Source organism: Arvicanthis niloticus, chromosome 10, assembly GCF_011762505.2.
Source record: "Arvicanthis niloticus isolate mArvNil1 chromosome 10, mArvNil1.pat.X, whole genome shotgun sequence".
Taxonomy (NCBI): Eukaryota; Metazoa; Chordata; class Mammalia; order Rodentia; family Muridae; genus Arvicanthis; species Arvicanthis niloticus.
In genome coordinates, this window is record NC_047667.1 from 5,809,723 (window position 1) to 5,830,955 (window position 21,233).

The 21,233-nt window shown below is 36.5% G+C and overlaps 1 protein-coding gene across 1 annotated transcript in view; it reads left to right on the plus strand.

Annotated features, from left to right (window-relative positions):
* The window catches only part of LOC117716146 (contactin-associated protein like 5-1), an 838,779-nt gene that overhangs the window by 190,328 nt on the left and 627,218 nt on the right, over positions 1-21,233 (plus strand). The window contains exon 2 of the mRNA XM_034513074.2: positions 7,405-7,509. Coding sequence (XP_034368965.1) covers positions 7,405-7,509 — 105 coding nt within the window. The remainder of the gene's footprint in view (positions 1-7,404; positions 7,510-21,233) is intronic.

Below are 21,233 nucleotides of genomic sequence, written 5' to 3' on the forward strand. Positions count from 1 at the left end.
TCCAGAAGATGCCCCAAGCTCCATCTAATATTTGAGTGTTATCTGCATCTCTTTCCATTGGCTGTTAGGTGGAGTCTCTCAGAGAACAGTTATGCTCAGTTACTGTATGCAAGCAGATCAGAGTATCATTAATAGTGTCAGAGATTTGTGCTTGCAAGTGGAATGGGTCTCAATTTGGGCAGTCATTGGATGGCCATTCTTTCAGTCTGTGCTCTATTTTGTTCCTGCATATCTTGTAGGCAGTACACTTTTTGGGTCAAAGGTTTTGTATGTGAGTTGCTGTCCTTATTCTGGGAGTCCTGACTGGCTAGAGGAAGTAGTCATGTCAGGCTCCATATACCTCAATGATAGGAGTCTCAGCTAGGGTGTCCCCCATAGAACCCCATGGGGGCTCCACCTATCCCAGGTCCTAGAGACTATTCCTCTCCAACCATCAATCTGCCTTCTCTCTCTCCTGCTCTTTCTACATATGATATCCTCCAAACAATTCTCCTCCTCATCCCCTCTTTTACCCTCCCATTGACTTCTGATGTCTATTTTGTTACCCTTCTGAAAAAGATTAAGCCATCCTTCTTTGGACCCTTCTTGTTATTTGGTGCTTTGGAATCAGTTTACTACAGCATGGTTATTCTGTATTTTATGGCTAATATTGACTTTTGTTATTCTTTTGTTAAGAACTCTCTGTTTAATTCTATACCCCATTTTTAATTGGGTTATTTAAATTGGTAGTGTCTAACTTCTTGAGTTCTTATATATTTTTAATATTAACCCTCTGTCAGATAGAAATTTAGTAAAGGTCTTTTCCCAGTTTGCAGTCATTGTTTTATCCTGATAACAGTGTACAGAAACTTTTCAGTTTCATTAGGTCTACTTATTAATTGTTGACCTTATTGCCTAAGCCATTGTTGATCTGTTCATAAGTTGTCTCTTGTACTGGTGAGTTCAAAGCTATTCCCTATTTTTTTTCTATTAGACTTAATGATTCTGGTTTTACATTGTGATCTTTGATCCTTATGAATGTATTTGCATTCTTCTACCTGCAGACATCCAATTAAACCAACACCATTTGTTGAAGATGCTCTCCCTTTTCTATTGTATGGTTTTGGCTTCTTTGTCAAAAATCAAATATCTATAGGTATATGGATTTGTTTCCGTTCAATTCCATTGAAACAGTACTCTGTTTTCATATAAACCCCATGCAGTTTTTATCATTATTGCTCAGTAGTATTGCTGGAAGTGAGGAATAGTAATACTTCCAGAATTTCTTTTTTATATAGTTCTGGATTTTAGGTACCCTATGTTTGTTTGTTTGTTTGTTTTCCATATAAAGTTGAGAATTGTTCTTTTAAGATCTTGTAAAGAATTGTGTTGGAATTTTGAGGAAAATGCATTGACTCCATAGATGGCTTTTGGAAAGATTGTTCATTTGCATGATATTAATCCTACTGATCAACCAGCATGGGAGATTTTTTTATTTTCTATTATCTTCCACAATTTCTTCCTTTGGAGACTTGAAGTTCTTGTCATACAGGTCTTTGACTTGCTTTGTTAGAGTTACACAAAGGTATTTTCAATTATTTGTGGCTATTATGAAAGGTTTTGTTTCTAACTTCCTCAGGCCATTTACTGCTTATGTAAAGGAGGACTACTGATTTCTTTAATTTTGTATCTAGCTAGTTTGATGAAAGTGTTTATCAGCTGTAGGAGTTCTCAGGTAGAATTTTGGGGGTTACATGGATATATTATGTATCATCTGTGAATAGCAATACTTTGACTTCCTTTCCTGTTTTTATCCTCTTGATCTCCTTTTGCTGTCTTATTGTTTTAGCTAGAATTTCAAGTACGATTTTGAAGAGATAAGGAGATGTCTTAGTTTGAATTTACTTTTGTGAACAGACACAATAACCGAGGCAACTCTTAGAAAAAAAAACAGACACTATAACCAAGGCAACTCTTAGAAGGAAAACATTTAATTGAAGCTGGCTTATACATTCAGAGGTCAATCAAGGCAGGAGTATAATAGAGTTCACACAGGCTTAATGAAGAAATTTTTGAGAGTTCTACATCTTCATCTGAAGGCTGCTAGCAGATGACTGACTTCAAGGCAGTGAGGACAAGGGTATTAGAGCCCATGGCAATAGTGACACACATCCTCTAACAAGGCCACACCTACTGCAACAATGCCACACCTCCAAAAATGCCACTTCCTGGGCCAAGAATATTAAACCATGACAGGGGAGAATGGATAGATTTGTCATGTCCCTAATTTTAGTGGAAATGTATTAAGTTTCTCTCCATTTAGTTTAAAGATGGCTATTGGCTTGGGTGTATATTGCTTTTATTGTGATTAAGTATCCAACTTGAATCTCTTTTTTCTCCAAAATTTTATCATGAAGAAGTGTTGGACTTTGTCAAATGCCTTTTTGGAACCTATTGAGATGATCCTGTGTGGTTTTTTTCCTTTCAGTTTGTTTATATGGTGGATTACATTGATGAGGTTTTTAATATATTGAACTACTCTTTTATTCCTGGGAGGAGGCCTACCTAATGATGGTGGATGATGTTTTTGTTGTATTCTTAGATTTGGTATGCAAGAATTTTATTGAATATTGTTGCATCAACTTTCATAAGGAAAATTGGTCTGAAATTCTCTTTCTTGGTTGAATACTAGTACAATTAAGAATCTCGTGACTTTTGTGGAATAGTTTGAGGAGTATTAGGCTTAAATGTCTAGTAGAATTCTGCACTAAAACATTGGCCCAGGCCTTTTGTTCCCATTGGGAAACTTTTAATGACTACTACTATTTCTTTAGAAGTGGGTTGTAGAACTATTCAGATAATTTACCTTATTTTGGTTTAGCATTGGTAATTAGTATCTATCTGGAAAATCATCTATTTCCTTTAGAATTTTCAATTTTGTAGTGTACAAGTTTTTCATGTAAGTCCTAATGATCGTTTGAACCCCTGAAGTGTCTCCCTTTTCATTTCTGACTTTGGTAATTTGGGTACTGTCTCTTTGCCTTTCAATTAGTTTGGATAAGGGTTTGTTTATCTTGTTGATTTTCTCAAAGAAACAGCTCTTTGTTTTGGTGATTCTTTGTATTGTTCTCTTTGTTTCTAGTTGATTGATTTCAGCCCTGAGTTTAAAATTTTCCTGGCTTCTACAGTTGTGTTTGCTGCTTCTTCATTTTTTTGCCTAGAGCCATCAGATGTACTTCCACTTCATTATTATGAGAAGTCTACAATTTCTTTATGAGGGAACTCTATGCTATGAATTTTCTTCTTATCACTGCTTTCATTGTGTCCCATAAATTTGGGTGTGTTGTGCCCTCCTTTTCTTTGAATTATAGAAAGTTTTTATTTTCTTTCTTTATTTCTTCATTGATCAAATAATTATGGAGTAGAGAGTTCTTCAATTTCCATTAATATGTAGGCTTTCTGTTGTTTCTGTTGTTGAAGTCCAACTTTAATCCATGGTGATCTGATAAGATGCATGAGGTTGCATCATTATTCTTGTATCTCTATTGACTTGCTTTGTGACTGACTGTATGGCCACTTTTGAAGAACATTCTTTGAGGTGCCAATGAGAAGATATATATTTTTTGTGATTGTATGAAATGTTCTATAGATATCTGTTAGAACCATTTGAATCATAGCCTCTGCTAGTTTTGTTATTTCTTTGTTTATTTTCTGTTTAGATGACCAGCCATTCTTGAGAATGGAGTATTGAGGTCTCCCACTATTAATGTGTGGGATTCACTGTGTGATTTAAGCTTTACTAATATTTCTTCCACTAATGTGGGTACCCTTGCATTTGGGCCATAAATGTTCAAGATTATCATGTCCTCTTACTGGATTGTTTCCTTGGATGGGTATAAAGAGTACTTCCACATCACTTTTTATTAATTTTGGTTAAAAGTTTATTTTATTAGATATTACAATGGCTAGTCCAATGTTCTTCTCAGGTCTGTTTACTTGGAAAATCTTTTTCCAGCCTTTTATGCTGAGATCATGACTATGTTTATGGCTGAAATATGTCTGTTGTATATAGCAGAATGAGGGAGTCTGTTTATGCATCCACTCTGTTAGCCTGTGTCTTTTTACTGGGGAACTGAGTCCACTGCTATTGAGAGTTATCAATTCGCAATGATTATTAGTTCCTGTTATTTTGATTTTAGTGGTAGTTGAATGTGTGTTTTTCACTTCTATTGGTTTTAATAATGGGAAATTATTTATTTCTTGCATTTTCATGAGTGTAGTTTACCTCACTGGGTTGGAGTTTTCCTTTCAGAATACATCGTAGTGCTGGGTTAGTAAAAAGGTAATGTTTCAATGTGGATTTGTCATGGAATATCTTAGTTTCTCCATTTATGATGATTGAATGTTTTAGTGGGCTACATATAGCAGTCTGCGCTGACATGTGTGGTCTCTTAGGATCTGCAAGATAAGGCGCTGCTGGCTTTTAGAGTCTCAGATGAGAAATCAGGTACAATTGTGATAGGTTTGTTCTTGGCCTTTTTTCTTTCTGTTTTAAAATTCCTTCCATCTTCTCTACATTTAGTGTTTTAGTTATAAAGTGGTGGTTATTATTAAGAAAACTTTTGTTTTCTGGTCCAATCTGTTTGGTGTTTTGTAAGTTTCTTGTACCTGGATAGACATCTCTTTCTTTAGGTTAGACATATTTTCTTTTATGATTTTGTTGAAGATATTTTCTAGCCTTTGAGCTGAGAATCTTCTCCTCCTTCTATTCTAATTATTCTTAGGTGTGGTCTTTTCATAATATTCAGAATTCTCTAAATGTTTTGTGTCATAAACATTTTATGTTTTGCATTTTCTTTGAATGATGTATTAATGTCCTCTGTTGAATTTTCTACACCAGAGTTTCTCTCTTCCTTCTGTATTCTGTTGGTGATTTCTAACTTTCCTAGATTTTTCATCTTCAGAATTGCATCAGTTTATGTATTTTTTATTGCTTCTATTTCCCTTTTTTAAGCCTTTGACAGTTTTATTCATGTTCATCTCTTTGATTGTATTTTCCTATATTTTTCTATTTATTTTATTCCTCTTTTAATGCATTTACTTGTTTTAATTTAATTTCCTGTATTTCCTTAAGGGATTTATTCATGTCCTCTTTAAATGCCTTTATTATTTATATAAGATTGGATTTAAGATCCTCTTCTCATACTTCAGTTTCATTAGGATATCCAGGGTTTGTTGTAGCAGGATTGCTGGGCTCTGGTGATGCCATATTGCCGTGTGTCTTGCTGATTGTGTTTTAAGCTGTTCTTTAGGCACTCAGATGTCTTGGTGTAGGCAGAATGATCCTGGTGGCAGCAGGACTTTTCTGGAAGTTGGTGGAAGCCATTGGTCATACAACAGTGGTCAGGGTACCTGACTCTGCTGGCTGTCCCTCAGCCAGACCTCACTCTGCCGGCTGTGTTCCAGTCCCAACTGAGATGGCAGATAAATGTGGCTGGGATGGTGTTGGTGAAGCATGTTTACAAACTGATTAGTCTTGGAGCCCCTGAAGGCTTACAGGGGAAATCAGGACATTCTTGGTGTCCTTCGAGGTTCCTCAAGACATTAAAAGTGAAGTCAGAGCTAGAAAATGGGACTCAGATGGTCTCATGCAATTCACCTCTGCAGGCTGTGTCCCAGGCAGACCAACTGGGATGGCTGGTTGATTAGGCTAGGATGGGATTGATCCGGCAGAGTTCAAAGCTAGTTAGTTTTGGGTCCCCTGAAGGTTTCCACAGGAAGTGACGCTGTTCTTGAGGACAAGGTAGGCTCCTCTGGACAGAAGAGCAAACCTGGAGTTAGATGATGAAGCTTAGAAGGATCACTGGCATCTCATCTCTGCCTAAACAGACCTCTTAACAAACAAAAGTTTAAACCTCATGTTTCTAATTAATTTTCCTGCGATTATCTGAAATAAAGCTTTTTACGATTTGGATAGATAAACAATCGTGATCCTATGGTAATGTTGTTTTCAAATGTGAGATCAGTTCCTTCCAAGAGCCTACATACCAGAAAATTTACCTTGAATGGTACTTTTTAAATCTGTTTTGAATAATGTTTGCTGTGTGTTGTGGAGTCATTTTTCAATGTCTCAGAGACACAGTTGTGTACAAATTTTTTAAATGGGGAAACAATGTTAGTTTTGTGAGATTAACTGATTTTTAGATTCATTGGTCCTTTTTGTTGTCCCAGAGTTCATCATTCACCATCCCACTCTGTCCAAACACTTTTATGTGAGTTCTATTAATCAGTAGATTCACTGCTAAAGACCCACAAAACCATGGACCATCTTATGGAAGATTCAGGAAAAAAAGTATTACTACATCTCATTGATGATTAAGTCCTCTAACCTGTCTTGTGCTGGTATAACAGAACATCTGAGTAAGCGTCACATATAATGAATGTTGTTGGCTGACATCTTTGAAGGATGAGAAGTCCGATGACAGTATGTAGCAAGGCAAATGCTATGAGTCATTATGTGACCAAAGAAAAGAGGATGAGAAACTGTACTTTGAAAATATTTGATCCAATCACAGTGACGCTTTTAAAGATATGACCTCTTAGTTTTGGTGCATGGCAATTAAATTTCAATAATAGTTTTAGTACGAAAAATGTTCAAATTATGTATATGACATATTCTAAACATAAAGACCAAGCCTTTCCATCTGAAACCCAGTGGCTATGGATAAATGTGAACTTGGAGGGACATGTCTCTGCTGTCAAGATTTATATTTGTCCATGACCTCATCTCCTTTACTATTATTAAAGGAGCTTTAGAAAGTGCTTCACCAGGAAAAAGTAGAAAGTTAGTTATTGAAGTTCCTATCCAGCTCAAAATTGTACATCTGAGACTATTCTCTTTTATTTCCTATAAGATAAGTGAGTACATATATATGTAGCACATTTCCCACTTGCTCACACAGAAGTTGTAGTAAGAAATTCAAGATTATACTATTTTGATAGGCACATTTATTACAAAGTGTCTATGAAGCTGAGGATGGGAGAATAAATGAAGCCCTGTAAGAAACTTTCTTCTCATAGACTAAACACTGACATGTTATGAGGCTTTGCCCAAATGCACAAAGCAATTGAAAGGATGGGTAGCTGGATTTTTAACTCAAAGAAATCTGGAGAGTTTTTAGTTATTGTATTTACTAGTGTGGTGAGCTTGAAACCCTTCATCCTTCATTTCTCCATCAATTAAAGGAAATCATATCATGTTTGAGGGTTATGAGAAGTAACTGAAAAGACAAACACTGAAAAATAGTTCCCAACCTTTTTCAGATAATATAGTTAAGAAAAGAGAGTGTGTATATTATAAGTTCACTCTTTTTAAAATATTCTTGCTCATTGATGTGACCTCTTCTGCTCTTACTATCTTTTCAGACAACTGTGATGACCCATTGGCCAACTTCCTCTCACCAATGGCTTTCTCCAGTTCCTCAGATCTCACTGGAAGTTCCAGCTCAGCTCAATTGAACTGGAGAATGGGTAAGTATAGTGATTAAGGATGAAATCTGAGTGTTAAATGAAGACATTGTAAGTTCTCAGGAAAAGGAAGTTCTCTGTTTACATAGGGATTGTATCCAAAGGAAATCTTGGGGGTTAAGTCTAGAGCCAAAATAATTCCCAGCATGTAATAGTCAACATGTTCCGCCAACCCAAAGATCCACTAAGGAATTCTTTGTGTTGTTTTGTTTTTGTTGTTGTTTTTGTTGTTGTTGTTGTTGTTTTTGTTGTTGTTGTTGTTGTTGTTGTTGTTGTTTAAGGTACTGACTCTAGAACTCATGGCTTCATGAATGTTAGGAATGTGCTCGCTCATGTGAGCAAATAGCTGTCCTATAAAATTTCTGGTGTAGTTTTGTATTTGTGCATGAACTTGCTTGTGTACAGACATATGAGTGGATATACATGCTTACATGTATGCAATTGTATGTTGTGGGAAGGGAAGAGTACAACCTTTAATAATATTTCTTAGGTGTGATACACTCTTACAAGGAAGAATGTCTGGGTAGTCTTGAGCTTGAAGGTTAGGCTTCCATGACTCCAGTTTCTGTCTCACAGAGGTGGGATTACAAGCATCCAACACTATGCCTTTTTTGTTTGATTTAATTATTATTATTTTTTTACTAATTTACTGTACATCCCACTTACTAACCTTCTCCTAGTTACCCCCTCCCACAACCCTACCACCATCCCCTCTCTTCTTCTCTGAGTAGATACAGGCTCAGGTACAGACAACCCACAGCTAAACAGTGGATAGAGCTTGGGGACTTTTATGGAAGAATAGAAGGAAGGATTGTGGATCCCAAATGGGATAAGATCTCTACAGGAGAAGCAACAGAGTCAACTAACCTGGATCTGTGGGGCCCTCAGAGGCTGAATCGTGAAACAAAGAAGATACATGGGCTGTACCTAGGCCTCCTCACACATATACAGCAAATGCAGTTGTGCAGCTTTGTCTTCATGTGGGTCTGGAACAACTGGAACAGGGCTTTCCCAAAAGCTGTTGCCTGTCTGTGGGATAAATTCTTCTAGCTGGACTGCCTTGTCTGACTTCAATGGGTGAGGAAGAGCCTAGCTTCACTTATTGTCTTTTTAGCATGGGTTCTGTGATAATCAGGTCCTCATATGTGTATGTAAGTACTCCATCCACAGAATCATCCACAAACTTGTGAATTTCTTTTATGGTCACTCTAAGAAATATTGAAGGAGATTTTTTTTTAATATTTGCTTTATTATGTAAACTTTATGTGTCAGGATAAATAGGTACCAAAGCATGCTTTCTGATTAAAATATTTCAATACATTTAATTTTACTGTAAGATTAATATTACTATTTTAAAGTATATATTAAATATATTTAGTTAAAAGTAAACATAAATAATATGTAGCCTTACCAAATGGTACTTACTATGGTTAAGTACTTGCCCTAGGAAACTAGAATAGTATCATTTGAGAAGTCTCTAATACAAAGTGAACTTAATATAATGTTGGATATTTAACTATATTTTAATCATATTTTGATATTGACTTTTCTGAAAATAGAGATCGATACAGAGATCTAAATTATTTCATTTTTAAAAGACCTTAACTTATAAAATCTGATTAGTATCATAAACTTGTTCTTGATTTTAAAATAGTGGAGTGCCAGGATTAGGCTATCAGAATGGCTCAGGTGGAAAAGTATTTGCATCAGAAACATAAGGGCAGGAGTTCACATCCCTAGAACCCATGTACATGCCAGCAGAGTGTAGCAGCTGTCTGTAGTTCCAGCATTCAAGATGCATAGACAGGCCATGCCTATAGAAAACTGGCTAGCAAGACTAGTCAAATAACAAGTTTCTGGTCTAGAAGAGCACTGGCTCCAACATGTAAGGTAAAGAGCAACTGAGAAATACCAGCTAAAGTTTCCTTTCTGTTCCTTAGATAAAAAACATTATGACCAAAAGCAACTTAGGGAAGGGAGAGTTTATTCAAGCTCCCAGATTCGTTATTGAAGCAAGACTGGGCAGGAATTCAAGCAGAAATCTGAAGGCAGGCTGCTTTCTGTCACATTAACTCTCACCAAAGATCTCACTCACTGCCAAGGAATTATAATAGAAACAACAAAGCAGTAGAATGTTGACTGATGGTGTTGTTATAGCCTTAACAAGCTTTTTAATACAGTCTGGGACCACCTGTCCAAGAGATAATGTTGTCTAGAATGTGCTGGGCTTTCTACATCTATTAACAATAAAAAAAAAAATCCCCTCAGACATGTCCTTAGTCACAATCTACTCAATCACTCAAGAATCTTTTCTTGAGTGATTCACTCAAGTGTCAGATTGATGTTTAAAGCTACCTGGGGCAACACTGATGTCAACTTTGTGCCTCCTTACACATAAACAAGTCCATGAAAGTTTACAAGCATTCACACACACACACACACACACACACACACACACACACATATATATATGTGTACATATATATATGCAAGTACAGTAGTATATCTATTGTCCTTTTCGCATTCATGCCAACTTCTCTCAACTGTACATTATATAGGTGTATTAGGCTATCTTATATTTTTCTATTTTGATTTACTCTTGGGTTCTGAAATGCATTTTAGTCAGTTATTGAATTATTGATACTTTTAACCCTCAAACAGATTTAATTTGTTAACAGTTAATGATTTTGAATATCCATCACTTCTGATTCAAAGATTTGTTCTTACTCTTGTAGTTTATTTTATGCTGTGTGTTAAAAGGTTGCTATTATAATGATATCCATAACAAAAAGTCAGAGTCATAATCTATTTGTAAAGGCCATCTAACAATACAGATGTATTTCCTTATTTATTTGGTATAGGCAAAAGAAAGCTTGCTTATACACAGGACATGATTGCTTTTCTTCTTATTGCTCCAAAATTATACTGTACATCAGTTGTTTATTTAACCTTTACAACATATTAATATGCTGTAGAGAATCACTATTATGTCATTTTATACCAAAAACTTGAATATCTGTGGATACTATGCAGAATATTCTAAAACTGAGCCCTTAAGATGCCAATGTGCAGTACTATTCTAAAATGAAAAAAAATCCCATCATATAACAGTGGAAAGACTATTGATGTAATGTCTAGTATTGGTTTTTGATTAATCTTATAAATTAGTACCTAATTTTATTAATTGTTATATATGTACATATATAAAACACGTATATCATATATCATATAACACACACACACACACTATATATATATATATTAGCCTGTAAAATAACACAGTAAGGTCTGAATTATAACCTTTTCCCACAAAATAGATCTGTGGAATTTGAGAACAATGGCATAGTTTTCTCACCATTATACTGTAAGAAAAGGAAAATACTTGAGTCCTAACCCAACTCAACTGAATTCAGCATTCATGCTCATTGCTTCTATAATTGCTGCTGGATTCCTTAACAAATCTGGGAGAGGGATAGAACAGTAAGAAAATGGTTTAGAAACAAACCAGCCAGAACTGACATGCCAGCTACAGCACTTGATTTATACCTTTGGCATCTCTGGATGATACCTGACTTGCAGTATTACCTAGAAAACCAGAGTAGAAGTCCATGTTGAGAAGAGCTTTGCCACTGTAGAACAGAAAGCTATGAGTCAAATAGAGAGGTCCTATTTTTATTTCAGGAAGAAACACATGTTGAGACATTTTAATATAGCTCAAGATCAGCCTCCCAAGACAATTACTCTCATCTCTATTCAAGTTGTGTGACTATGTCAGAATTTTCTAGGAATTCCTTATCCAACTCTAGAGAAGCTAAGGGTCTAAATTTAGGCCAGTTAGCTCTCTGTTAGATATTGACTGGTGACAGTGTCTCTGTAATGATTAATTATATCCATCTTTTTCTGGCCTGATGGGGAGCCTAGGAACTCTACCTCAGATGAGAGTGTACGAGAGAGAAGACTGACTCTTTTTCTCTCTTAGAGCACAAACTGAGAAGACTGAACAGAAGCTGTAGTCATGAAGCTGGGATGCAGAAACTAGAACTCCCCCTCTGGTCTAGTGTGCAATGAACTGACAGTACTTTCCATTCACAGGGCTTCATCCTTTCTTGGGGAAGAGCAATTCAAGACTCTAGGGCAGTTGGAATCCTGGCTCTCTCTTGTGCTCTTTCTGCATGTCTAAGTCACCTAGGCACCTTTGCCAGGGACATTGCTAAACACATAACTGAGATGTTTTATCTGATGAGTTTACAATGGGTTTCTGGAAGGTTTTAAAAATTAACCAGAGTTGCAAGCTATTAATTTAGAGCAATTAACAAATAATCAATGTTTCTGTTACTATTCAAAAGCACCCCTTATATATTAGGTACTATTCTAGAAACTTTACATGTTATTACTCAAAATACGTATGAATGCTACTTATAGAGAGTTGATGGTATTAACAGATGACTCAGTTGGATAAGTGCTCACTTCACAATCATGATTATCTGAGTCCGTCACCCCTTTAAAAACCTAGGACTTTTAATGTACATAGTAACCCAAGGATTCTGGGAGGGTAAGTGGAATCAGGAGTATCCCTGGCCCATGCTGGCCATATAACCTAACCAGAATCAAACACCTTTTGCCTTAGAGAGTTACAGGCTCAGTTGTTCATTCTCAAGCATCAGCTCGAAAGTTAATCCAACAATTATCATTGTTCTCAGATCTCTGGGATCACAGGGATATACAAGCTTCCCAGGTTCTCTATTTTCTAGAAAGCACATGGGGTCTTCTCACCTACCATGACCACAAGACCAAGTTGCACAATGAGCTGATTCCTGTGTATCTGTATCACCTATTGCATGCTTATTTGTTCATTGTATTTCTTTACATATGCTCATATGCATTTGCAAACATATGTGTATAAATATACATACATAGTTTTCTCTTTAGAAAATTTTAATGAATACATACATTAACTATTTTTGCATTTACTTGCAATTTTCTTATAATAGTTCCATTTCCTTCAGTTCTTTAAGACTTCACACTTCTTAAACAACTTTTCTGCCTTCTTACTTCTCTTCTTAATGAATTGGACGTTCCTTGGTGTGGCTATTCTACATTTTTATGACAGCTGTGACTTTACTTGACCAACTATCATACTCTAACAGATATTTATTGCTTTGCACTTTTATGCCATGTTTCTAGAAATGAAAACTTATGCATTTATCTTAATCCCCAATCTCTAAGAGTTCAAATCCAGTTCAGAGAAGGTAGCTACATTTGAGTGAATGTGTTTATATATATGCATATATCAAATTTGTGCTTAAATATTTAGAGGATGTGGTGATTTTGCAATGAGTAGAAACAGAGAGAAAGGAATGTAGTTAACACCTAAACAGGTTGCTACAATTGTATTCTATTACAGAAAACACTACACTAGAGGGGCTGGGGACACAGCTCAGTTGGTTTAGTGCCTACTTAAGTCTTCAGCCCCACCAGTGTATAATTCATGTATGTCCCTAAAAGCCTGTAATCAGAGAACAGAGGAGTAAGAGGATAAAAGATCAGAAGTGCAGGGTCATCTTCAGCATCAGTGTGAGATACAGGCCAGCCTGAGCTAAAGACCCAGTTGCTGATACAACAAAAGAATGCTGAGGCTCCAGTGCCATACTGTGGTGGCTTATTAAGGGTAACCTGGTACTGTACACTTGAAATCTGACTATGATATAAAATATATACTCACAAACACACACACACTCCAAAGGGAGTTTGTATCAACTAACTTGCTGAACATTTTATGAAGTGGAAATTTCTGGTTTCTTTGGAGATTTAGGTTTTTGTCATGTGATGTTTTTCTGGAAGCTTTCTGATGAGAGGAGGATGTTTTCTAGAAGCAGACATGTGAGAGGATGTTTTCCTAAGGCAGACATGTGAGAGAAAGTTTTGCTGAGGCAGACACTTGAGAGAGAATGTGTTATGTTTGGAAAGAGCTTAAATAGAGAGACAGCTTAAACAGACAGTGAATAACACTCTTGCATTAGTACACCTTGCAATATTTTGATGGTCTTTACTGACAATGCTTTTACATTGTTTTGCCTTGCAAAACATCATTTGCTTGTCATGACTTAGTAAAGAAAAACCTATCAAAGAACTTCTTGAGGTATTGTGGCTGCTTCTTGCCACTTTTATGAACTCATACCAATGCAGCAGAGCCTTTTGGTTTCTTCTAGATCAAGCAGCTAATACTGATTCATGTTTCATGTTTACCAGTTGGATTGGACTGCTGCTTCTGATTCTTGTTTAGTGTTTTGGACTGCATTGCTGATATCCTGATGACTAAGATTGGAATTACTCCCAAAGAACAATTTTTAAAAAGGGCCACATCTCCCTTATGCTATTAACCATCTTTCTCCCCTACCTTTGGTTGGTAGTCTAGAACAGGGGTTGAAACATTTAAGAATTAAAGAAGGTTTTGAAAAATCTAAGCCTATAATTTTTCAATATGATCAGATGTCAAATCATATATATATATATATATATATATATATATATATATATTTAATTTGGTACTTATGCTTCAATAACACTATAGAGAAAATAACAGCTAATAAGAATCATTCATGTTTATTTCTCTGTACATTACTTAAGTTATGAGTATCCTGTGAACATATATCCACACATTCACACATCTGGTGAGTGAATAAAGATGTAGGAGGAGATTTATTGATGAATTTCTGTCATGGCTATGGCATTCTGCCTTGTGCTGACTCTGTCAACTTGAAAATGGGCATGAGGGTAATACATCTGTGGAAGATGCAGGGCTCCATGAGGCACATGGGCTGCCTTATCTACACTTTTTTTCACATTCACTAGTCTTCTGGTGTAATGCACAAGTGAATTGTTTGTACTGAAATCTTTATCTTTTAGTTGATTTTCAGAGGACCTAAAGTAACAGGTACCCAACATGATTCTCCCAATGTTGCTCTGGTGGCAGTGAATAGTCCTTGACTGCAACTGGGTCTGATTCAGACACAAAAGTGTCTTTCCTTTTCATGAGTTTCCTATGATGAATTCCTTTGATTTTCTTTGCAAATTGGTCTTAAACAGCCCTGTTCTAGAGCTTTCTACAATGTGTGTATGTGTGTGTCTGTATGTGTGTATGTGTGTGTGTGTGTCCTTGTCGATGTGCACAGATGCCACTTGTCTGAAGAAGCCACATACCATAGTATATCATGGGATACCATAAAGCTAGATTTACAGATTTTGTAAGTCCTTAAAGTTATACCACCATGTGACACATGAGTGACTGTCAGCTGCAGCATTCTGTCATACTATATATGCACAAGAACTAAGGGTCTCCACGCTCTCAATAATCATTGGCTGATTTGGTCCAAAAGGACAGTGAAAACAGAGACACTGAACAGGGGGTTCAGAAGCCTGATGAGTACATATGGTAAGTGACTACACACAGACTGCTTGTCAATAGGCAGATAATCTTTTCTTAGAGTAAATAGAAGTTTATGAGGTTGAAGGGGACTGAAGGTAGGGACATCCATGATGGAAAAGGTCATTGGCTGGGAAGTTGGGTATCATGGGGAAAGCATTGGGAATCATTTAGAGCATCTCAGGTACTGGGTGAACAGGTTTTGTCAGGAGAAAGGAAATTGATCCTATCCACTGATTGAGGCTACATGACATTCCTCAGGTAGAGGCATACGTATGGGCTTAGAATACCCAGACAACCTCAGAGAAGTAGAAACACTGTTAATGAAGGGAGACCGCCACTAGATGCCAAGTCCCAGAAAGGTTTTCAGTCAATGGTAAAGTTTGGCCTTAATTAGCAGTTTTCCCATAAAGAAGCATGTATATGTATCATCCAATAGTATCCTTGTCTTATGGGTTTTTCCTCAGCCCAAATCCTGTTTCATATGTATGACAGTGCTCAAAAAAGAGGAGCAAATCCTCTGCTGCTATATCTTGCAGGTACCAGCACATATGAGGATTACTCTTAGACATATGATACAGCACTATATTCATTGTAGGGCTTCTCATGTAAGTAATGTATCTGTGTTTATGTATGTGTATGCATATGTGTCAAAGGACAAGCTCACATTCAGACTTAGCCACCACTACCACCACCACTACTGCTACAACTAATTGTTATTATTATTGTTGTTGTTGTCATTATTATTATTATTTATAGAAGTAGGAACTATTATATTATTTTAAAATAATATATAATAACCATTATATGATATCATCATCAACATCATCATTATTTTGGAAACAGGGTTTCTCAATGGCCTGAAATTTCTGAAACTTACCAAGTTTTTTTCACCAGTGAGCCTCAATGATTTATCTCTTTCCTCCTTTCTAGAGCTGGAATTGCAGCTATGCACCACTATGTTCTGCATGTAAATATGGGTACTGGGATTTGAACTCGTGTGTTCTTGTTTGAAAGGCCAGGGCTATACCTAGTCATCTTACTAGCCAGAAGGCTTGTTTACTTATTGCAGTCTTTTGCTCATTCAGTAGATTTGCCCATAAAACAATTTTGAAGATTGGCTTACAGGGTTGCCATGTGCGAAATAGCTGACAGTTTAACACATTCTCCCTGCTAACTCTTCCTTCAGTCATGGAAAAGTGTTTGTTGTTCTTTGGGCTTCTGTGTGATGTATGGGGAGGCACGGGTCTTCGACACCAATTCCTTATAAGATTCATTTTAGAGATTAAAAATTAGTCAAAAGCTGGGGAAGTAACACAGTTTTTAAAGTGCTTATTGTGAAAACATTAAGACTTCTGTTAGGACTCATTGGTACCACCTAAAAGCTAAGGACCAAACATCTGAGTAAGAAATCCCAGCCCTTTGAAGGTGGTAAAAAGTTATACTTGACAGTTATTTGGCCAGGGTAGCTGAATCAGTGAGCCTCGGTGTTTGAGTTTGCTTTCTGCCACTATGACAAATCACCGATAAAAAGCAACTTAAAGGAAGAAAGGTATTTGACTTGCACTTTCAAGTAAATATCTTTGAGGGAAGTCAGGGCAGAAACTCAAGCAGAAACATGGAGGCTGAAAATATGGAGCACCACTCTCTACTAGTTTAATCATAGGCTTCTATTTTGTTAGTATTTATGTAATCACCTGTCCAGGAATGTGTGCTGCACACAGTGGATCTGGGCCTCCCGAAAATTAATAATCAAAACAACTCTACGGGTTTATCTGAGCAGTCTATCAGCTGACTAAAATCCTAGATGGCTCTAGTCTGTACAAAGTTGAAGCTAAATAAGTTATCCAGGTTCAGGGAGAGACCTTGCATCAAAATAATATGGAAAGCAATACTGGAAGACACTAAACACTGGACTTTGTCTTTCACACAGATGTCCACAAGCATCCAAATTACATGTATAAAAGCAAACATTTGAACATATACTTGTGCCATAAACACACAAAATAAAACAATAGAGTAAAATAAGCCCATCTCTGTGTGTGGAATAGTAGATGTAAAAAATAATGTATGTCCTACGTATTTTAGCTGGCCTTGTACTGATGGAGTCTATTTTAGAATGCCTGATATTCAATATCTCTGAAAAGATTTTATTCTATGCCATTTGACATCAATCAAGTATCATTTTCATTTTTGAAATGGAAATGAAAAACAGGTAGAAACAAAGGGAGTTCTAACCTCTCCATGAGTTTTTCTGGTTCAAACTCAGAGTCTACCCCAGTGCTATAGCCTGGCTATTAGCACTGAAGCATAAAAGGCTGAGTTGAGAGATTTAGCATGATGGGAGGGGGACACAATTTCTTTGTCTTAAATAAAGTTTGATTATAGTCCTATAGACAAGCTGTTTATACTTGAATAAGATTTTAGTCACTGTTACAGCCTGAGGCATAAACCTGAAGCCAGAAGGATTGAATTAAAATTTTCAGTTATGTTCTCTAAAAGGGTTTATTCCCTGACACAAGCAAATTAAAATAGTGTTCCTAGGAATTTGGAGATAGCTCAGTGGGTAAAGACACTTGCTGCCAAGCCTGAGAACCAAAGTTCAATCCCCATGATCTACATGATAAAAGAATAGAACTAACTTCCACAAGCTAGCCTCTGACCTACACATGGGCACCATGGGAGAGACCCACCCACTCACATCCACAAATATGCACAGACTAATACCATAAATAATGTTTTCAAATGAAATATAATTACTGGTTTCCCTAAAAATCCAAAGAGACACTGAAGAGAATATGCAGTTGAGTTGTGGCTCTGTTGGGAAAAGAGATGATGAGTGGTACAGCTCTGGTACTGGATTCAGGTTGTCTGGGCTGGGATCCTCTACTTTGTCAATTATATATCACATGAAGTTGAATAAGTTGCCTTACCTCCCTGACACTGGGGCTGAGCATAGTTGAGAGAATGTTCTTTAACCTAACCTTGATAGCAATTGTAGGTAATGAACCTGACCTTTTTTTTTTTCTGTACTAACATCTAGGTGCACATTTTCTGAAGAAAAAATTGAAGTTAGCTGTCTGGAGAGGACATATATTGCTAAATTAGTAATTCATTAATATGCACAAAACCCTGGTTAAATTCCCAACATCATGTAAAGCCAGCCACTGTGGAACTAACCTGTGATCCCAACACTCTGGAGATGTAAGCAGGGAAGTTAGGAGTTCACCATCATCCTCAGCTGCATAAAGAATTTGAGGCCAGCCTGAGCTACATGGGATCTGGTATAAAAGAAAGAAAAATAATATCAATAGCCCAGTATGCTGTTAGTGCAGATTTTCAGGTGTTGGATACAAACCCAGACACAGTCTTAAAATTATTCCTGGTTTTATGTTTTAAAAAGTATTGCTTAATTCTGAATGCTGTACATATCTAAGGTGAGACTTTTTTCCCTAAGCTAAAAGATGGCTCAGCAGGTCAAAGTACTTATCCAAGGCTATTAGCCTTATTTAGGTCCTAGGACCCACATGATAGAAAAAGAAAACCAAATATCCCAAATTTGCTCCTCACCTTTATTTACATGAATGGCTTGGCAAGCAAGCATCTAACATTAGAAAGAAAGACAGACAGACAGACAGACAGACAGACACCCACACTCATGTGCATGCATTCGTGCACGTGCGTGCACACACACACACACACACACACACACACACACACACACTAGATAAATAAAAGTAATAAAATTTAAAATTTTTTTGAAATTGAAATTTCACTTCAATGCTTTTAAGTGTAAACTGTAGGACTGATGAGAGTCCTTTATATTTAGGAAGGATAGAAACACCAGTCAAGGCTGTGGACAACAGTGCCTTGGTTGACACTTTTGACTATATACCTTCTTGTATTTGTGCTTATGGTCACTCAGTTTTTCCGTTATTCAGAAACAGAAGTAGGTGAGCACATGGTTTGTCTTAGTAAGACTATTCATATCTTATCACCCTCATCATTTTCCAAAACACATTTACTATTTGGCTAATAACTAAAAATGTTTGTCATGATAACCACATAAACCGTGAAGGTCTGCCTATTAGCAGCAATGCAGGGGAGGGTGGGATATGTTTAAGATCAGGGAAAGAAGCCTAGGCAATTATCAACTACTGAGTAGCCCTTCATGCTAAGCTTAAACTGAACAACTGTTCAATTCTGGTTCATTTTCAGGAGGGTTGGCTTTTCCTGTCAGCTCCTACTCTAAATAAAAGGGAAATGTGATTTTCTTCAGAGAAGTTTGAAGAAATTAAATCAACTTAAACTAAATATCTCATTGTTTTAGTTTTGCCTCTGTTTCATTTAATAGATTGATTATTTTCACAAAGGGTACATATTTACTGCTACATTTTATTTTTTATGTACATGCACAGTGTGTGTGTGTGTGTGTGTGTGTGTGTGTGTGTGTGTGTACATCTGTGTAGGGAGATGCATGTTCATGTATGTAGGTATGCAGTTGAGGACCAAGCCTCAATAGCTTGTGTTTCATTGTTCTTTGTTTTATTTGGAGGCAGAATCTCTCACTGACCCAAGTGCTCACTGACCCTATTAGTTCAGCTTGCCAGTTTGCATGGAGAGCCCCTTGGCTCTGCTCTCTGGGCACTGAGGTTACAATTATGTCACCACATCTGTCCAGTATTTACATGAGTACTGGGATCCAAATTCAGGTCTTGCATAGCAAGTACTTCACTTGATGTTTAACTCTCACTCTAGAACTGTTTTTTCCTAACTTTTTTTTATGTATATATTTTTAAAAGAGAAAATTTCTAAAGCATGAACAAGAGGTCCAGTTGGAAACTAATGGCAATAAAAACCAAATTATAAAGGTCTGAATTTTTTTATTTCAAAATAATGAACATCATTCAAAAGGACCAGAGTCATGCATTATTATGTCCATAATAAGCATATTATTAACTTTATATAGTTATTTATTATACAGATATACTAAAGGAAAATGCTACATGCAAATATGAGCATACAAATCAACCTGTCTTTAACTACTCAAAAAAAAAAAAATAACATCATACATCCATTTTCTGTCAAGGTTTACAGTTATTGCGGTGAGACTATTTAAAATAATTTTGAATTTTTAATCTCTTAAGAACAGCAAAGTCTCTGAAATGAACAGCAGGAGAGACTAGGCATGATAAACATTTCCAGAATTAGTCTGCACTTCTTAGAAAATAAAATCTGCATCTTTTTATTTCTGATGAGTTAGCAGAGAGGTGAGAGCAGTGGTTGGGACTTTTGAGTGTGGTGAGGAAGATAATAGGAACAGCAGACATGCATTACTGCAGTTGAAATCTCTGGATACTCAAATGCTTTTTTCCATGACTATTATTCTTTATTGAATTTAGTTTTCCCTATTATAGACCAAGAAACACATATATCATATAATGTATTTGATCAAACCTATCACCGCCCCTCCAGTTCCTCTTCTATGGCCCCTAGTACTTAGCACTTCCACCTTTATCTTTTTACATTTTGTGTTGTTGTTGTTATTGTTGTGTGTAATTTTAAATCCACCGAGCTTATTTAGTAATTTAATGTTATCTGCATGAACATGGCCATAAGTTCACCTACTGTGCATGTATAGATTCTCAGGGGCACATCCCTGAAGTAATATGGTGCTTCTTCTCCTAAAAGCCATCAGTTGCACCTGATGACATTCTCTGTCCATGCTGAGATTTTATCTGTCTTGAACTTATAGGTGCTGTGAGTTCATAAGTGAACAGTCATACCTGACAAACACTATTTCACCACAAACATTGACTGTGACATTAAAGCCTCTTTCCACCCTCTTCCTAAATGATGCCAGGGTCAAAGGGAAAGGAAATCTTATACAACTGGACCATTTAGAGCTGAGCACTCCAGATTCTTTGTTCTCTCCATGTAGAACAGTTGTGAGTCTCTGTATTAACTTCCATTTACTGTATTTTTGAAAGCTTTTCTGATAAAGATTTAGAAATGTACTGACTTATGTGATTTGTGGGCATAAGGATAAGATTTTATGGGGCAGTCTATTACTATGTTCACGTAGCAGAATAATAGTATTAGGATCTCCCCTCTGGCCTGCGATCAAGGCAGCCATGGGTTCCTGCCCCAATTAAGAGTGGCAGTCGTGAGTTATATCCTATAGAGCAATATTTAAAGCCTGACCATGAGTTTTGACATAGTTAACAGAACTAGCCTTGGGTTAGGTCTTGTGAAACAAGACTTATGTCCAGTCAGAAAATGGTTTGTTATTCCCATGACATTT